At 49.4% G+C, this 18,944-nt stretch overlaps 1 protein-coding gene across 1 annotated transcript in view; it reads right to left on the bottom strand.

The window, feature by feature from the left end:
* The window catches only part of LOC135258790 (CCR4-NOT transcription complex subunit 2), a 45,394-nt gene that overhangs the window by 4,875 nt on the left and 21,575 nt on the right, over positions 1-18,944 (bottom strand). Inside the window, exons 2-13 of the mRNA XM_064342373.1 lie at positions 18,486-18,608; positions 15,397-15,469; positions 14,182-14,329; positions 13,737-13,904; positions 9,261-9,340; positions 8,233-8,358; positions 6,332-6,456; positions 5,129-5,249; positions 4,469-4,625; positions 1,713-1,774; positions 1,375-1,424; positions 740-840 (exon numbers count right to left, since the gene is read on the bottom strand). Coding sequence (XP_064198443.1) covers positions 740-840; positions 1,375-1,424; positions 1,713-1,774; positions 4,469-4,625; positions 5,129-5,249; positions 6,332-6,456; positions 8,233-8,358; positions 9,261-9,340; positions 13,737-13,904; positions 14,182-14,329; positions 15,397-15,469; positions 18,486-18,608 — 1,334 coding nt within the window. The remainder of the gene's footprint in view (positions 1-739; positions 841-1,374; positions 1,425-1,712; positions 1,775-4,468; positions 4,626-5,128; positions 5,250-6,331; positions 6,457-8,232; positions 8,359-9,260; positions 9,341-13,736; positions 13,905-14,181; positions 14,330-15,396; positions 15,470-18,485; positions 18,609-18,944) is intronic.

The following is an 18,944-nucleotide window of genomic DNA, read 5'->3' as shown; positions in this document are numbered from 1 at the left end:
GGCCTGAAGAGGGCAGCAGTTTCACACCAGCTGCAAAGCCAGAGATCCCTGATGGAGATCGCACATGAACATGCTTTCTACTCAAAGTACCACCTTACTCATCGCTGGAAGATTCTCTGATTCGTTCTTTCATCGCCACGCGACACAGAGCACTCGTCCGTGATCTCTATCGACTCCAAGAGGTCGGATTCTTCTGGAAAGGACCCCCGGATCCATTCAACAAAGTTCAGAGCCCTGAGAGACGTGCTTCACAACACACGCACGGCCACTTACAGATGAGCCGCCAAACTCAACACGATGCATAAGTAATAAACAAAAAAAGCAAAGGCTTTTTCAAGGGGGAGATTGAGTCCCCCTGCCCTTGGTCTCTTCTGCAACGCTAACGAACAGACAGCAGTTAATGAGCAGCCGCCATAAAACAGACCAGTAAAGATTGATTGGTCCTGCAGTTATAAGGTCATCACCTCCTATCCAATCAGGAGGAGATTTACACGCCGGGCTCGATGGCGGGATCCCAGCTGACGTTCGCTGCGTTAGGGCTGAGCACGGCGAGCTCCGTTCTGTAAACGCTGCTCCAACGTTAGCCAGGAACCGTAACAACAAGCTTCCCCGCCCATGAAACGAGTCCTGCTATTGGCCGAGAATAACCCCTCCCTGCGCGCGTGCACAGCCGTGACCTCTGACCCTCTGAACCCCGACCCCTGACCCCCGACCCCAGTCCAGGCGACGCAGTACGTACAGCTCTACTGCCGCCAGGAGCTGTAAGAGGTCTCCCCCGTTCATGTAGTACAGGTAGAACAGCAGGTCTTCTCCGTATCGAGAGAGTTTTATTGCAGCCAGCTGCGGGGGAAAAAAGAGAGAACAGAGAGAGAGAGAGAGAGAAAACAGCCTGTGATGAAGAGGAAAAAAAACAGCCTTCCCGCCATTTTTATCTGGCCCAGCCCCGGAACCTTCCGTCAGCTCTCAACGCCAGTGCGTGTGTGCTTAGCGTTTCCACAGGTCCCAGTTTAGTGTCCATAAACAGCCCCCAGCTACTCTGCCACAGGGCCCCATTTCTGATGCATGCTGAATCATTACAGTTAAAGTTCTTCCAATAAATAAATGTAAAGTGATAAATTATGTATAAACGCATTTTAAAACAAAGATAAGCTGAACACCAGGGTGTCAGACAGGAGGGCTGCAGTCTCTGCTGGGTTTTGGTCACGTTACATGCAGACAGCACAGCCCTCCCGGACACTCCTGCTCTCATGTAATAGTGCGGTGCTGTAACAGACACTCTCTCAAAATATCAGCATTAGTTATTTTCCATAAAAGCAGTGAAGCTCCATAAACGAGAGGGAAGGGTGATCGGCTGCTCCTGGTGGGGATGCCTACCTTGTCCCTTATGTGAATGTTGGTTAAATACTCAGACGGCACATGAAAGTCTGGAAAAAGAACAAGCCGATTCACAGTCAGAACAAAGGCTGAGGAAAGACCCTCCCACTGCCCCTCCTTCCTGACTCAAACCCCTCCCCAGCTCCTCCCACCCAACTCAAAGCCCTCCCCCTTCTCCCTCCAATCTGATTTTAACCCCTTCCACCAACTAAAACCCTTCCCCATGCCCCTCCCACCTGACTAAAACCCCTCCCACCAACTCAAACCCCTCCCCTGCCGCTCCCACTTGACTCAAACCCCTCCCCCTGCCCCCTGCCCAGCTGAAACCTATCGCTTACCGATGTCTTGAGGTCGGCAGGGCGCTGATGCCCAGGGGGAGGCAAATTTGGGGTACAGATTTCTGAGAGACGGAAAGAAATACAGATAAGCACTTTCTATCTCTGCATACACCTGATGTGTGGTGAGCATTCTGGCACAAAATGGCTGCTGTGCATCATCCAGGTGGGTGCTACACGTTGGTGGTGACTGGAGTGAGTTTCCTCCGCATCACTGCAAAGCACTTTGAGTGCCCAAAAAGAGCTATATAAATGCAAAGAATTATAAGTATACACCTACAGCTAATAAAATAAATGACACACCAACATGCCGGGCTTGGAAGGAATTCAGTACAGATTTGTCCACACTGTGGCAGGACAGTGTGTAAAGAGGGTCAGCTGGAATAGTGAGCTCCACACTGCCCCCTGCTGGACACAAGTCTCTTCATCTAACAGCAGTCCCACAGGAATATTCCCGGGGGCATTCCACGCTGCAGTGTCTACACAGATCGTGTGTTCATCGCAGTGGCTCGATCGTCCATTCAGCACAGCTCAAAGAACGAGTCCTCATTGGCATTTTCATTCAAGGGGGAAACAAAATCAATCAGTGACTCTAACATCCATGTGCTGGCATCAAACTGCCGACAGATCGCAATAGATCTGCCAGGACCTCCTCTATACCAGAATGCACTGCAAAGTGGCACCGTGCAGCATTTGGTCGATGTGCCTTCTCATTTAAGGTTACTACTCGTTGGAACGCATGCCCGGAATTAATTAGTCAGGCACCCACCAGTGGCTTCACAGCCAAACCAAACTCAAGCCTTAAATATAAACAAACACGTAATACGTTACTGCTGGACATAGTCCAAGTGTAATTTTACACTACATTACGCAGTACAGCGTGTAGCCTTTTATCCCGATGCACCTTGGTACACCTAAATGTCTGCGGCCTCCTCCTGATGTGTTTTCATATTTTGCGTACGTGTGTGTGCGCATGTGTGTGTGTGTGTGTTTGTGCGAGCTTAATCTCACTCTGTCTTCAGTCAGAACTCGTGGGCTATCTGTACACAGAGCGCTCTTTCCTCCACAGTGCACTGATGCTTTGGTCTTCTTTCAAAGATGACAAAACAGTGTAGTGCTGTATTCGAGCTTACGGACAGTACAGGCCGGTGATCCTCAGTCCTGGAGAGATACAGAGTCTGCAGGTTTTTGTTTTTGCCTTAGGAGCCCAAGAAACCAGATGACCCGAGTTAACCTCGTCATCAACTTGCTTTCACTGACTGCTCTAGACGAGTAACAGCAAAAGCCAGCAGACCCTGCGGCTCTCCAGGGCCAGGACTGAGAAGCACCAGTACAGGGCCGTCCGTGTCACAAACGTTATTTCAAATTTGTTTGAGCGTCATTCGACAGGACTTCAGCTGCCTCATCTGCAGTATTACTCCATTACTGCTTTCAATTCCCCACCCCCCCACCCCCCCACCCCCAAAACATTCAGCGCAAATCCTCTGATTGGACCGGACAAAACACACAGCTGGAAATCAATCCCCTCACTTCCATATCGGACCGCAGCCATTGATTGGCTGACAGTGATGAGAACCAGAGCCAACAGATACTGGGGTGAACCTGCAGTTCATTACAGAAGCCCTGTCCTCACACTCACAGCATCAGCGTCTCTGCAAGAGTGGGGCCCGGAGACATGACCAGGATATCATTTTACACACGCTCCAGTCCGCCCCCAAGGGGTCGATAGTCTTCAAGACGCGACTCTAACGATCTTTCGGTTAATTACAGCGATAATCTGAGATATTAATCCAATTACCACTTAGGTCAGGTGCAGAAGACGACTGCCAGTCCCACAGTTACATCCGCATTACGCACAGGTCTGTATATAGCACATTACACACAGGTCTGTATATAGCACATTACACTGTGCTATGTGTACAGCATTACACTATGCTCTTTGTAGCAAATTAAACAAGGCCACCAAGGACATCTGAAGTAGCATTTCTTGGCAAGGCTGGGAAATGTTGATCTGGTAAAAAGAAATGCTTCCAAATGTTTGGGAAATGAATGAAAATGAGTAACCTGTAAATAATTTAAACTGTAAGGTACAAGAAAATGATCATTAAAAAAAAAACCCTTTTCAGTATGCAGCAGGAGTATGCCACTAGAATCAGAGGAAGCTGCAAAAGCCTGACTTATGTAATGGAAAAAGTCGAAAGCGTACAATTTCATCATTAAACACAATCACTGTCAGTTGGTCTGCCGTCCCTTCCATGGATTGATGTTGTATGAAAACTTTCCCATGAATCAATCCACTTCTCTCAGCATTGATGGAAAGCAGAGGAACCAGCGCTGCCAAAGTGGTTATAATAAGAATCTCATCTTCCTTTCAAAGCAACTCGGAAAAATAAGCATTGCTGAGCTGCGGTATTTTTTTTGGGGGGGAGAGGGGTTTGTGGTTGCTTGTCAGGGGCAGGCAAAGTGCGGGTCTTAAATGGAAATTTCTGGAAATCCCATCTGCCATGTATGAAAGGTCACCAGCTACCCCCCTCCTACCCCCCTAGTACCCAGCGATTCATAGAACTTCTCACAAAAATCAATGAATACAAAAATTAAATAGTATGTAAACTTTCAGAATTTTCATTCAGATATTCAGAATCATCCACAGCTCACTATGCAGCCACACATACACAAACACACAAAGAGAACCACCGGCTCTGGACTACATTACCCAGCAGCCCCTTTGGCGCACGGAATTGCACAGCTACGGCACTCACTCTGGAGAGTTGAGGTTGAGTCCTAGTGTCGTCAAGTCGCTGCCGAGCGCCAGGTGCACCATCCCCGGGTCCGTCTCCGCCGCCCGGATGAAGGTTAGCAACCCGATCATCCCGAACTGGTCCGTTACCATCCCGGAGGGAATGTTCGTCACCCGCCCTGAAGGGGGCAGCACAGAGCTCAGCGAAGCACAGGCTCGTCTCTGATGGCCTGATCCGAATGCCTCAGAGTGGGGCCCTTGAGTTAACTATCTGGATTGACCTTGTGTTGATTGTTGGTGTTAATGCCTTAATGTTTAAGTTAATGTTTAAGTGCCTGGAGCTGGTGTGTTTACCCGATAGTCGCACAACCACACGCAGTAAAGTCAATAAAGTTTGACCTTTAAAAACTGTAAAAACCTTTAAATTTTTACTTTTTATTTTTTTATATAACCTTTATTTTACCAAGCAGGTCGATTAAGATGGGAATCTCAGCTTAACTACGAGCTTATACAAGCACCAAGGAGCTGCTGGATGACGTGTGTGGATCAGCAAGTGCAGCCAATTCAAGTGAGCTGCACCAGCGGTATCTTTTAAAAATGGCTGGTCTCTGAGCCACGAGCAGGTCTGTGATTGGTCAGCCTCGGTGAATCCCTGACGCGTGATTGGTGGAGAGCAGCTCACCGTCCGGTAACACCTGGATCCCTTTCTTCTGCTGGTTGTTGTTCTGCGCGGTCGAGCCCTTGTCCCCCGGGAACTTGGGCCCGTCCGTGCTCGACGCACTCTTGCCCGACGAGTTTAAATTCTGAGGGAGGACGGGAGGGAGACACCGCCGCATTACTGCTGAAGCCGGCAGCCATTTTGACCATCCCCACAGCAGAACATAACATCGCCTCGACTGCGTTTTACCGAGATTTCCCCGGACCCAACACAACGGTGGACCCAGGACATGTTTTTCCCAGGGCTGAGGTAAGTAACACGCCGTTTCCTTATGCCTGAACCTTCCAGTTTTTGCTTCCTTGCGAAACAAGAGACTGGGAGCAATAAACGGAGCGCTATCCCTTTATAATCACGACGGGCCTGGACAGGGCTGGAAAGAGCCAATCAGGAGGAAGACAGGATAACCAAAAGTAGTACGGTTGTGCCGCCATTGTGGTTCAGACACACCCGAACCCTCAGATTATACACCGCGTGGCGAGTATGGCGGTAGAGATCAAAGGGGCACACAGACGGAGGAGTGGTCAGAACACACAGCCCTCCTTCACGTCTCTCGACCCGTCGAACGTGAGGGTCTTTATCTGCGCTGGCAACCGCATAGACACAGTCGAGGGCTGCCGATTGGACACTTCCCTTCCCTTCCCATGATGCCCTCCCACCAACCCTGCCCCGGCCTTATCTTCGCAGACACCTTGTGCCATTAATGAAGCGTGAGACGGCTCCACACCGTTAATGCACAGAGCTGTGCCAGAGCTCGTTTCTCACCATCGATTCGCGCTCTAAGAGGACGATCAAAAGCGAGCTCAGATCTAACAGACGCTGGGCGCTGTGATGCTTTGTTGTAACTTTAATGAAGAGAGGGCTGCCGCCCAGCGAGGCATGTTTATTATTGATCTGCGATGGTCTTAAAGGGTGTTTAAAGTGTGCCAGGGTGGGTTTTGATGACTAACGAATAGACCGGGTACAAGACATTTTTAGAAGCATTTTTTTTAAAAAGTATTAGAAACTTTTATTGACCTTCATGTGCATCGACGCAAGAGGGGCAATTAAGTAAAGATTCAGTGCTCTCCTGAAGCCATGAGAGAACCGAGGAAGATGATGATGAAGAAGGAGAAGATGATGATGACGACGATGAAGAAATGAGACCCTGCGGGCGGCAGGCGCACTCACCGATTTGCTGTCGTCGTTACTCGACGTGGGGTCCTTGTAGTTGGGCCCTGGCAAAGCTGGGAAGTCCTCGTTGTGGATGGAGAAGTCTTGGGACTGCTCATTCGATGGCTTTGTGACCATCCCAACTGCAGGATGACAAAGGCCACCTCGTTTGGCATGATGATGTTGTCCATAGCGACCACTTGCTGGTGCTTTTAATATCAAGGTAACATAATGGCTAACATAAAAAACATTTAACTGGGATCTCATAAGGTGTGTGTCCCAGCAGGTGACACCAGGTGGAAGGTTCTTAACCTCGGAACCAAAGAACATGTTTCTTTACCAAATATGTAAATACTTAACAGTTAGTAGATGTAAATATCAAAGTATAAAGTGCTTCCCAAAGGTTAGTTTTTTCTCAAGCTGTGGCTCCTAAGGTGGGTGGTCTGAGGTCCATACATTTCAAAAATATTTGGGGGAAAATTTCAATGCTCATCAAATTCAAACCTCAGCTAATTACAGCCAATATCAAATCAACAAATTAACATTAAGCAACATTATTGTGTTTAAGATGGATAGCTACCCTATATAATTTTGCTAGCTAGCCTGCTACACGTCCAGGAAGGGAACTAATAGATGGTAACTCATATCGAGCCAGCTTAACTCCAACTATCTCCAACGTTGACTCATGATTATATAGAAGTTATGGTTATTCCATAAACAGAAATGTGGCAAAAACGTTCATCAAAACAAGAAGACTAAGACGGCCATGCCGTATGAGGCCACTTCAGGACATTTCTCCAGAATCATTCTTGGCAGCAGAGCAGTACTGCACTGTTTGTCCCTGACTCAACAGAGGGGGAGCTCAAGATTTCACGTGGGTTCGAAAGTTTGCGCATGAGAAGACAACAGCAGGCTCTTGGCAACGCAGCTCAAAGGCCTGGCACGCCAACTGCACACAATAAGAGCCCCTGAATAGAACAGGACTATTATATTTTAACCCTGTTGGGTGTGAGATTGCAAATATGCGATTGGAATGTTCTTAACTGAACATTCTAATGCTGACGCCACAATCACTGCTGGTAACTGGATGCAACTGAAAGTTCTAGAACACAGACTTAGAATTTTGAAGAAAAAAAAAAGAAAAAAACATTCCAAAAAACCTGCCCTTCAAAGGGTTAATGCGAGGGTCAGTGCATACTGAGTAACGGTGCGCCTGATCCCTGGACATTGGTGTGCCGCTGTGGTTTAACGGTGTGAGAAACGACCACGTCGCTGTGCGGCTGGAGGTATAAAACTAGCTGAGCTGGAAACAGTGCAGAGAGAGTAATGTGAGGGTTTAGAGAAACGCAGAAAATGCTCAGCTGTTCTGCCTTTCCATTAGATCTGCATCAGCATCCACTGCAATAGTTTCTGGGCATTTCAGAGGTAGGGAGAGATGAGCACACAGTCTGACTGAGTCAACAAGGCAGGCATTTCTCACCCTGGTACTGGGGGCTCCCTCATCAAAAGTCGGTCGTCTTTAAAAGGCTTAATAATAAAAAGATATACTGCCAGTATGTGCTATAAATCTGTCATTGTGTGGTGCCTGAAAAGATAACAAACCTGAAAGCCCACGGCATGATAATTCTGTAATATCCTCACCTTGTCCGGGGCCTGTGTAATGCGTCAGGACCACATTACCATAAAAACGTTTGAGGAAATGCCACTTTTACTTTTATGATTTCACACACACACACAACTGTAAACTTAATTTCGGACGAACGCCTACGAGACAAGAGATAACGAATAGATACAGCATTCGAAAACCGCTCCACTGTGCTGGGCGGAGTTGGGAGACCCGGATAAGGACACTTTTTTTTTTTGCCTGAGAAAAGAGGAACGCTCAGGAGGAAAAGGAGGCGGGGCTTGAAGGGGCCTACCGTACGGAGCCCTCCCAGCCAGCGGGTTGAGTAACGGCGTTGGGTTGCCACTTCCTTCCCTTCGACTCCTGTCGGCGAGCGCCGGGAAGTCCGAGAGGTCCAGCCCGGTCACGTTTTCACTCCCGTCTGAAACGGCGACAGCAGGAGCGCGTCATCATCGCCCAGCAGCGGGAACCGGGCACCCCAAACCCCGCCCCCGCCCCCGCCCCCGCCCCCCAACCGAGGGAAAACCATGGAACACGGCGGCAGCGGGGGGGTGTAACAGGTGGGGAACTGGGCTGGTGACCCAAAGGTTGCAGGTTCGAGCTGCGCAAGCTGCTCTGCATATTTAGCGTCTGCTAAATGTCAGGAATGTAACGATAATCGCGTACAAGTACGGTTACCTCACGCTGCACGATCGCACTGAAAGACAGAGCAGTGTCAGGGCATACTAAGCTGGTTGTGGATTCTCAGAAGATAAATTGTTACTGTCCCCTGGCAATTTAAAATTAAATAAAAAAATCTAACAGATCTAAAATTGTGCAAATTGTATAAGCTATTCTGGACGAGGTCTCTGATAATAATGCGATGCCCTTCACAACACTGATTGAAATGGAAAGTGCTCGTTTTGTGTCGAGAACACAAAGCTCTTCAATACTGCCAGGCCAAAAGTACAGAAATGGGGGAGAAAATAACCTTCCTAAGACAAATTGTTACGCAAAAACCCCCACCACCCCCGCCCCCCCACTTCTCCCCAAGTGCCCCTGAAACTTCTGCAAAGCATGGCTGCGGTAGCCAGTCATTAAAAATCTGCTCTGTTCTGGGTTCAGTTCATTACTCCATCAAAGAAGGTCTGCATGTTGGAAGAACTGGAAAAACCCTTATTCGCCGCCAGCAGAAAGGGGGTGTTAGGAAGTTGCCTTTAAAGCAGTGATTTGGTGCTGGTAATACCAGAGGGGCGTATTTTTTTTGGGGGGGGGGGTGGGCTTGTTTGCGCAGCAGAGAAACACCAAACTTTAGGGGCTTTGCATGCTGGGGGAGGGGCTCACCTGTCCCGTTGAAGATGTTGCTCGATAACGAGTTGTTCATCCCAAATGCCTGATTCCTGTTCATTCCAAAGCCAGACATACTGCAATGACACAAAAACACATGAAAGCTCATTAATGCCACTGGCCTGGCAGGCCAGCAATAACAGAGAGAGACCACCCTGCCATTTAATTCTCAGCACATCTGAAGAACCATAATTCAAACTTCACATCAGGCTTCTAAAATTTCACCTCAGCCCAGATCTACTGACAGCATGACCTGCCCTCTGTACTGAGGAACTAATTTAAGGTTTCATTCGTTTTTTTCTTTTTTGTTTTAAAATTATCAGTCACCTGGCAACTGATAAAGTCATGGTGTCATGTAAGAACGTTAAATTAAAAACAAAGAATTCGAGATGTTTGCTTCAAAGTCTGGTACTATGAACCCTGGGCCCAGGTGCGGGAGAGAGAATGCCGTCGGTGTTTTGCACAGCGAGAGCCCTGTAGTGATAATCTCTGTCTCTGGTAACAGGCACACTCCCACCGAGCCTCCATTGAGCCCTGCTTGGCTCATTTCACACCCAGTGCTGCAAGGCCACTGCTCCTCTGGCGATGGTGATATGATCTCGCTGATTAATCTAATAACTGTGGCCTAATTCGCCTCTCTGTGAAGTCCAGCCTGCAGTGGAGGAGGCTCTGAAGGACACTAGTGCAGCAGCCCACAGTTTGCCTCTGTGTCCTCAGAGTGAGCAGGTCAATCAGACCATGACTCAACTACCCACAATGCACCGGGCTCCCAGAATGCATCTTGCACCTTTGCTCGTTTGTACTTATGTCACATACCGATTACCTCTCTGTGACCTCAACTTTACAGACCCCGTGTGGGCTCAGTCCCGTTCCAGCAGCAATACTTCTGCATGTGCTTTCTGCAGCAGACTCTCATAATGCACCCAGCATTGCACAATGAGAAAATAAAATCTGCTTGGCTGGACTTTCATAAATTAAATTTTTATGTATTTTTTTTTACAGATGTATTAAAATGTTCATCTCCACCACCTAAACTCTGATCCAGACAGAATTGTAAATTGCCGTTGGGTCCAGGAGGCACTCAAAACAGTAATTACAGATTAATCTGCATTCTCAGAGTGCTTACAGTAAAGATCAAAAACAGTTATTACCAAATCGCAGCCAGTGCTGAGGCACACACCCATGACAATTAAGGGGGGACGCACAAAAAGGACTGAGATGTTTGGGTGTCCGTCACACTGTCGTCAGTACCAGAGATATCATGTACGACTCAGAGCACTCGCAGTGGGTGGAGAGCACACAAAACTGCACCACCTGGGAAAAGATGACTTGGTGTCCTACACACATACATACTAAAGCCGCGTTTCCACCAAAATTACCCGGAACTTTCAGTCCCAGGAACTACTTTACCAGGAACTAAAAGGTTCCTTCAGCCAATGGTTGTCTGCGTTTCCACCGGGGTCTAAAGTACCGCGAAGATTAGGCAAATTAGCCCACTGACGTTGTCGTCGGTCCATCTGTCATATTATTTCTTCTGTAACCCCATACTACCACCGAAGTAGCCTACATTATTTTCTAATAACCGGGACAGCCCGGAGGGGTTTATTCCACTTATATACAACGGGTTACCAACAATGACTATGGTTACTTTTGTATTACTTTTTTTGAGTTACTCTTACTCTATTTATCTTATCTTATTTTATGTTCACTGTTACGCACCACCTGACCAAAACAAATTCCTTGTATGTGTAAACCTACTTGGCAATAAACCCGATTCTGATTCTGATTCTGATTCTGATTTATTGATTTTCATATATCCTCTCAAACACATTCATTAACAGCAGAAAACATGGACACGTTGTAAACAATTTGCTGTTTTATTACTTTCTCGTCGTCAATTCCATATAGGCTAATCGCAAAATGACAAGAATAGAACGAAAACTCGGACTTGCGTGAAAATGTAAATTAGTAGTGGTACAGCCACCGTTTGCTTTCCTTAGAAGTTACTGCTAGCCGAGCAGCGAAGTGTGCCCTCCAGATGCGAACCATGCACCATAAATGAGTCCATAGTCTTCCTGGTCTTTTCGTGGAATTGAAAAATGGCAGTAAAATTGAGTAAAATTACGGCAGTCTGAAAAAGCTAAAGGGAAGATTACTAGAATTAACCTGTTATTTTACCCGGATAAAAAGTGCGGAAGGTGATTTCCAGTTTGCTTGTACTGTATCACCAATGTTAATTATGCAGAACTACCGCATACCTCACATAACTGTATCAAACGTTTTGAGTCAATTACAACGGGCTAACAAAGAAAATCCGGAAGAAAATATTCAGCAACCGAATTAATCCGTTTGAATGTTTTGGTAGCCTACGTAGGCTAGTATGCTGTCCCAGCACGAATGCTTAGCATTTTATAAAACGAATACTAAAGCAAGAAAAGAACAGAAGAGCACACGTTATAATTCCAAGACGTTGACAGGCTATAACCAAAAGTAGGCTACTGCGCCGCATAACATACAAGTTTGATTTGAAGTTATTATGAAAATAAATTGGTTTGCCGCTGCATATTTTCAAACATGGCGGGTAATGGCGGAAAATAAATACAACACAAATGCTACGAGTACTCGACCAATCAGAAATGTTCAGCGCTGCAAGCTCCACCCAAAAGGTTCCTGTACTTTCTGAAAGTACTACCCCCGAGCAGGAACGTTTTGGGGGGTAAAACAAAGCCCCCAGAACTAAATTTAGACCCTAGTTCCTGCGGTGGAAACGCACTGAGTTCCTCAAAAGGTTCCTAGTTCCGGGGTATAGTTCCTGCGGTGGAAACGCGGCTATACATACATACGTGTATACAGTGAGAACCTGCGTTTAGGACACACTCTTGAACTCCACAATTTTTGGACTTCACAGGTCCATAATATTCAATTTTTTAAGAATATATGAAACATATACAATAGTTGAAAATAATCCTCTAGGAAGAGGTTTGATATCTGTAATGGGGCCGCACACAGACCGATGTGATCCTCATTCAGGAGAGAGGAGACGGAAGCGTTCACGCTGCGATGATGATCACATGACCTCCAGCCTTGCCCACCCTACCCTCGGAAGCGAACGCAGCAGAAATGGACTCCTACGCACGCTAAGATCACGCTGCTCCTGTTCCAACATTAAGGCCCGACTACAAAGGGAAGAGATCAAAGGACCGAAGGGCCCTTGTGACTGCAGCTCATGAATAATTCATCTCCAGGGCCGCTGAGGCGCTAAACGCACCCAGCGGACGGGCTACGGGCACTTCAGACGAGCGCACGGACAGCAGACCTGCGCCCGACGCCTACAGGTCAAGCCCCGCCTCTTTAGAGGGGTCCTATCGGCTCCGGGTTTGAGTCCTGACCCACCCGTGCGGCTCACTGCTCACTCAGACACAGAGCTCGTCTTCCTCTTAGGATTGTACCAGTCAGGCACCTTATCACGCGACTCAAATGCTCTGAGCCTCTCTTCCCTATTCTGACCGTATCGTGTGTAATATTCTCCTAATATTCTCCCCCTCCCCGGGGAGGCTGGGACCGTGAGGTGAGCACAGCCTTGGGTGGGGTGAGCCCTGCCAGGGGTCAAAGGTCGCGCGGGCGTTACCTGTTGATGGTGAAGGGGATGGAGGTGGGGAATGTTACCTGTTGATGGTGAAGGGGATGGAGGTGGGGAATGTTACCTGTTGATGGTGAAGGGGTAGGAGGGGTCGGAGGTCGTGCATGTTACCTGTTGATGGTGAAGGTAAAGGGGATGGAGGTGGGGAATGACACCTGTTGATGGTGAAGGGGATGGAGGTGGGGAATGTGACCTGTTGATGGTGAAGGGGATGGAGGTGGGGAATGTGACCTGTTGATGGTGAAGGGGATGGAGGCGGGGAATGTTACCTGTTGATGGTGAAGGGGATGGAGGTGGGGATGTTACCTGTTGATGGTGAAGGGGATGGAGGTGGGGAATGTGACCTGTTGATGGTGAAGGGGATGGAGGTGGGGGAAAGTGACCTGTTGATGGTGAAGGGGATGGAGGTGGGGAATGTGACCTGTTGATGGTGAAGGGGATGGAGGCGGGGAATGTTACCTGTTGATGGTGAAGGGGATGGAGGTGGGGAATGACACCTGTTGATGGTGAAGGGGATGGAGGTGGGGAATGTTACCCGTTGATGGTGAAGGAGGTGGGGAATGTGACCTGTTGATGGTGAAGGGGATGGAGGTGGGGAATGTTACCTGTTGATGGTGAAGGGGATGGAGGTGGGGAATGTTACCTGTTGATGGTGAAGGGGATGGAGGTGGGGAATGTTACCTGTTGATGGTGAAGGGGATGGAGGTGGGGAATGTTACCTGTTGATGGTGAAGGGGATGGAGGTGGGGAATGTTACCTGTTGATGGTGAAGGGGATGGAGGTGGGGAATGTTACCTGTTGATGGTGAAGGGGATGGAGGTGGGGAATGTTACCTGTTGATGGTGAAGGGCTGCCGGGATGGCTGCTGCTTTGGCATGCATATGATGCTGGGCGAGCTCCGGTTGGGGCTGCCCATGCTGTTGGTCCTGCCGCCCATGCCGATGCTCTGCCCCACCTGGGAGTGGTTCATCATGTTCCTCGTGTTCATGGGCAGGATCGCCCTGTGGGAACGGGAACAAGGGGGGTGGGGGGTGAGAGGGGGAGTGCCTGGCAAACCTTGTGCCGCTGCTGCTGTACAGTAGCCATGAATTTTGTTTCTGGAACTGTATGATTCTAGTAATAATAACACTTTGAAGGTTTGTTAGAATGTTTTCTTTCCCAAATTCAAAGTCAGTGTTCTAGAACTCCACTGCTTTCAGTTACCAGCAGTGATTGTGAAATCAGCGTTAGAATGTTCAGTTAAGAACGTTCAGTTAAGATCCGGGGGGCGGGACGTACCTGCTGGGCGAGGGCGGGGTGTGCAGGGACATGGTGGGGACGCCCGTTGTCGGGGTGACGTGGCTGGGCAGCTGGGACCCCTGCGTCAGGCTGCGGCTCAGCTGAGGGTTGTTGTTGCTCATGCCCCGCATGGGGAAGCCCAGCGCACCTGGAGGGAGGGGCCACAGAATACAAAACGGCCAATCAGAGCGACGGGGGGACCACAGAAAACAAGAACAGCCAATCAGAGCGACCGGCGGACACACCGGGGGGGTGGGGCTAAGAGCCTGCCCCCTGGCACTGACCCCGGATCAGTTTCTGGTTTTTCTAAAATAATGGCGTGGTTAGGGTTAGGGTCGCTTAAGCTGGTGATGCAACCATGCAGGCCAGCTCCTTTAAGGTATCCATAGCAACAACCCACACACCTGCCTACATTTCCTGCGAAAAAGAAAAAAAAGGCGAGGAGTTTGAAAGTGCGACAGATGTCTAAACACCTCTCTGCGGCTGGGGGAGTTGGAAAGCCTCGTGCTCTACCCCCCACCTCCCCCTCGAACCGATTTCCCAAGCACCACCTGTGTTCTAAAAGGAGCTTTCATTTTTTTTTTTTTTTTTTTTAAACGCATCAATGAACAGCACGCGTTTCACGTTAATTCATGAAAACCCACGGCGGGCCTTCGCCTCCAACGCCAGCGACGAGTCCCCCGCAGCGCTGCTCAGCCCGACCGCGGCCGGCGTGACGTTTCGAGTGTCATCACCCCGGCCTTCTGGCCTGTGTGCTCGCTGAATCGGACCCACGCACGCACGCAGCACGCCAGCTCAACACAGAGACAGGCTCCTGCGTGCGGACCCTGCATGGGGACCCTGCGTGCGGACCCTGCGTGCGGACCCTGCGTGCGGATCCTGCTCCGAGCCCTTCGCCTGTCAGTGAGCTCTCATTGGGCGGTGTGTTCGCAGGGCCACTGATCCTGCAAACGCAGCGAACGCAGCTGTGGGGCAAAGCCACAGAACCCCGAAAGAGAGGAGCGCCTGCACCCGCTGAGCCGCGCCCGTCCCGCACGGTTCCATCCGTCTGACACAGGTGGGTCACAGCCGCTTCCTGCACTCGCGCTGGCGCCTCGACTCGCCCCCCCCGCCCCCCCATCGCACTGAAGCAGTCCCAGGTGCACGCAGCAAACAGCCTGAGGTGAGCGTGTGGCTGTGCATGTGACTGAGCGCACGTGGGCAGGCTGTACTCACTCTGTGGCCCATATAAACTAGCACCCAGCTGGGACAACTGGCCTGACGACGACGGCGATGGAGATGTCAGCATCTGGAAGACAGGGAAAAGGGGGGTGGGAGGAGAAAGCGAGTCAGAGACAGGATTTCAAGGATTTAAAGCCATTTAAGGCACAGTTCACGTATCTGAGAACACCCCCTCTCTATGTAACACCCTGAAAACAGGCATTTTTAAGCCCGCCGTTCGGCTGCACCAGTGAGGGCGCACTCGCCATGAAATGCATGAACCTGCAACAAGCGCAGGCTGGCGAACAGAGAGCGACACTCTCAGGCCCTCACACCTGCCTGCTCTGCCACAGAAGGCGTTCAAAGAGAACACCCCACCTGCTAGCAAGCAAGACAACAAGCGCCACAAAGGGACCTCACCAGGCGATTCGCTTTATTGTGCTCGGACCAAAAAAATTAATTTGTTCCAAAACAGGGAATCGTTCACAAAAGACCTGCCGCTAACACACTATACATTTGTTAAATGGATGACATCAAAAAAAAAAAAAAACCCCACATTTTAATCAAAATGTGCCAAATACGGTCAAAAACAATTTCAGATGAGGATACTGCTCCAATCATTCAGAGAAAAACAGAATAAAACAAGCACACACTTCTGTTTTGCTTCCTCAATGCCAGGATTATTTTTGTCCCTTCTTCCGCTTTTAGAGTAAAAGTGATTTGCGATCGCAGCAGGGGAGCAAAACAAGCCGACTGTACAACCGAGAAACCCCACACCGCCAGCTAAGGCTACGTAACGCGCTACACCAAGCCCAACGCGCTACACCAAGCCCAGCACAACACGACTTCACATTCAGCCCGAGCTCCAGAAAAGGGGGAAGCCCGGTAACCTGCCGAATTTACTGTATGGGCAAGGCACGGAGAAACAGGACCAACGCAGCATGAACTGGGGTTAAATTCACATGATGAGTATGTTTGTTCGGGCAGTGCTGAACGTCCTCACACTTAGCCGGCTTAAAGCTGCTAAATTAGCATGACAAACACACACTGCATTAATACAGCACTTACTCCAGCAACTACGGCTACTCAAAGCACTTCACAAATAATGCCTGCAATTCACCCATCACGCACGCACGCACGCACGCACGCACGCACCCCAACGGTGAAAGGCAGCCATGCAAGGCGCCAACCAGCTCGGCAGGAGCAATTAGGGGTTAAGTGTCTTGCTCCAGGATTCGAACCGGCAACTCTCAGAATGCCAGCCGTATGATCAAGATGTACAAAAGCAACGGTCAATAAATTATCACAATAAAAACTGAGCCAACAGGCCTCTGTCTGCAAAGAAACTGTTCATCCCTGGGGGAAATGTCATATTCCACAAACTCTTGAACGTGATATTCTGTGAACGACTGCAAAAATGTAAGAATCATCAGAAGAAGATTGTTGCTGCCTCCTTGAGAATCATCTGAACCCCAGGACACAATGTTGCAACATCAAAAAGGCCTTTTTCCGTCTTCGCCTAGATAAATCAAACAGCCACCATCTGGCACCCTAGTTCACATTTCAAACAGCATGTGGCCCGAGGTAAATAAATAATAAATAAATAAATAAATAAATAATAAATAAATAAAACTGTGAAGCTATTCCACTCACAGGTCACATTTCAATGAGCTGCAGCCCGTCTCAGGATGCTCAGTGAAGCCGCTACCTGCTGCACCCTGAAGCGGTGATGAATACGTTTTAGAGACGCAATCGATGATCAGAATCGACGGGATTCCGTGGAGAGCCGGTGGACGACCGGCGGGGAGGTGGGGGGGGGGGGGGGGGGAGTTGTTGGGAGCGAGGAGGCGCAGAAATCTTTCAGGAGAGGAGGTCAAGCTGTTTTCCACACAAAAAACGCACTGTGTGTGTGTGCTATCGAATCGGCACCTTGGAAACACCATTTCTGCTCCTTTCCAACTCCCAACCTGTCTCTTCACAGGGCTCAGCTCCCCTCCTCCAAACACAATCACACCTCACGCCAAACTCCCAGCAAAACAGCTCTCCTTTCAAACCCACGCAAACCGCAGACAAAGCTCCACGCAAACCTCTTTGTGCACCGTCCACCCCTGTCCCCACCCCCCCTCCCCCCCTGCCTTTGCACTTCCCAGAACCACACAATCTCCGCAGCGTCGGACTTTGTCATCAGGAGTGACGGATAAGCGCGGAACAGAACTGAACGCCGTCGGACAGGAAGGCCCGTCCTCCGGCGTGACCAGACGGGTGGAGAATGAGCGCGCACACGGGGACCGTGTTCTGTGCCTGGCTATCCCCGGAAAAACACCACAAAGCCTGGCACAGGGACGCATCCTGTGACCCATTCTGACGGCTAGGAGTCAAGCCATTTCAATTTCGTTGCAAAATATAAACATGCATTAAAAAGTTAAGACTATTTATTACTGTACTTAAAAGGGAAAGCTTAAGAGTGTTATTGCTTAGGAGTGTTATTGCCAAAAAGTGTTATTGCCAGAAAGTTTCATGGCATACAAAATGAAAAGTAGGAAGGAGCTGTCGCAGGGGTTGAACCTTGGACTCTCCCTGGATTTACAGGTCCAACCAGCCGTGCCAGAGAGGCTGGCAATCTCAGAGCAGTCACAGCCAAGAACTCGAGGAACAGATCAGTAACAATGGCAATAACAAATCCAGATCAGATAACAACTAGCTTTTATTACATTACTGATATCAGAATTTTACCCTAGACTAACCGTACCAACAGCCAAGGGCCATACAGTACCAGATTAGATGCTTTACAGTCTTGCCACAGCTCATCACAAGAAATGCATAAAGTTATGGCCAGTTTCATAAGAGCAACCATAAGAATGACTGTATTAAAACAAAACCAGGGTGCCTGTGCACATTTTGTGCCCCCATATAGTAACAATGCAAAATCAGCAGGACTGTAGAGTGGCTCATCCTGTTAAGGCTCCATTGCATGAAGGGGGCCGCGGTCTGGGGTAGAACCCAGACCATGCTGGTGTGGAACCCGGATTGTGCTGGTGTGGAACCCAGACAGTGCTAGTGTAGAACCCGGAAGGTGCTGGTGTGGAACCCGGACGGTAACTTACATCTTTGTCTGATCGATGGGGGAACATGGAAGGTTGTGGATAGTACATGCTGTCATCGGGGAAGTCACTGTCCACCCCTTCTACAAACTTCTTTCTCGTAGCACTAAACATGCTGTATGTCACCTGTGGGGAGAGAAGACAGAGGGGAACTTAAAATGGCGGCCGTGGACGCACACGCGGAGCCCCGCCCACCCACGTCAAGGGGCGGAGCCCCACCGGGGGGACCCATCAGAGACGGGGGGGGGGCGAGCGCAGGGGGGCTGTGGAGGGCAGGTCACATGGTTTCCAGCACAGCAGAGCTTCGCTTATCTTCCCAAAACAGAGCGGGGGAGACGTCGCGTGCGAGAGAGAGAGAGAGAGGCCGCGCGGGAAGCGCTCGCGTTATCTGCCCTCCGCACGGTTTCCCCGGAGACCGCCAGCTCTGGAGAGCCGCCAAGCGCTGGGGTGCGAGAGAAACTA

This window comes from Anguilla rostrata, chromosome 7 (assembly GCF_018555375.3).
Source record: "Anguilla rostrata isolate EN2019 chromosome 7, ASM1855537v3, whole genome shotgun sequence".
Classification (NCBI taxonomy): Eukaryota; Metazoa; Chordata; class Actinopteri; order Anguilliformes; family Anguillidae; genus Anguilla; species Anguilla rostrata.
Note: the sequence above shows the minus strand (reverse complement) of the source record. Positions and strands in the feature narration are given on the sequence as shown.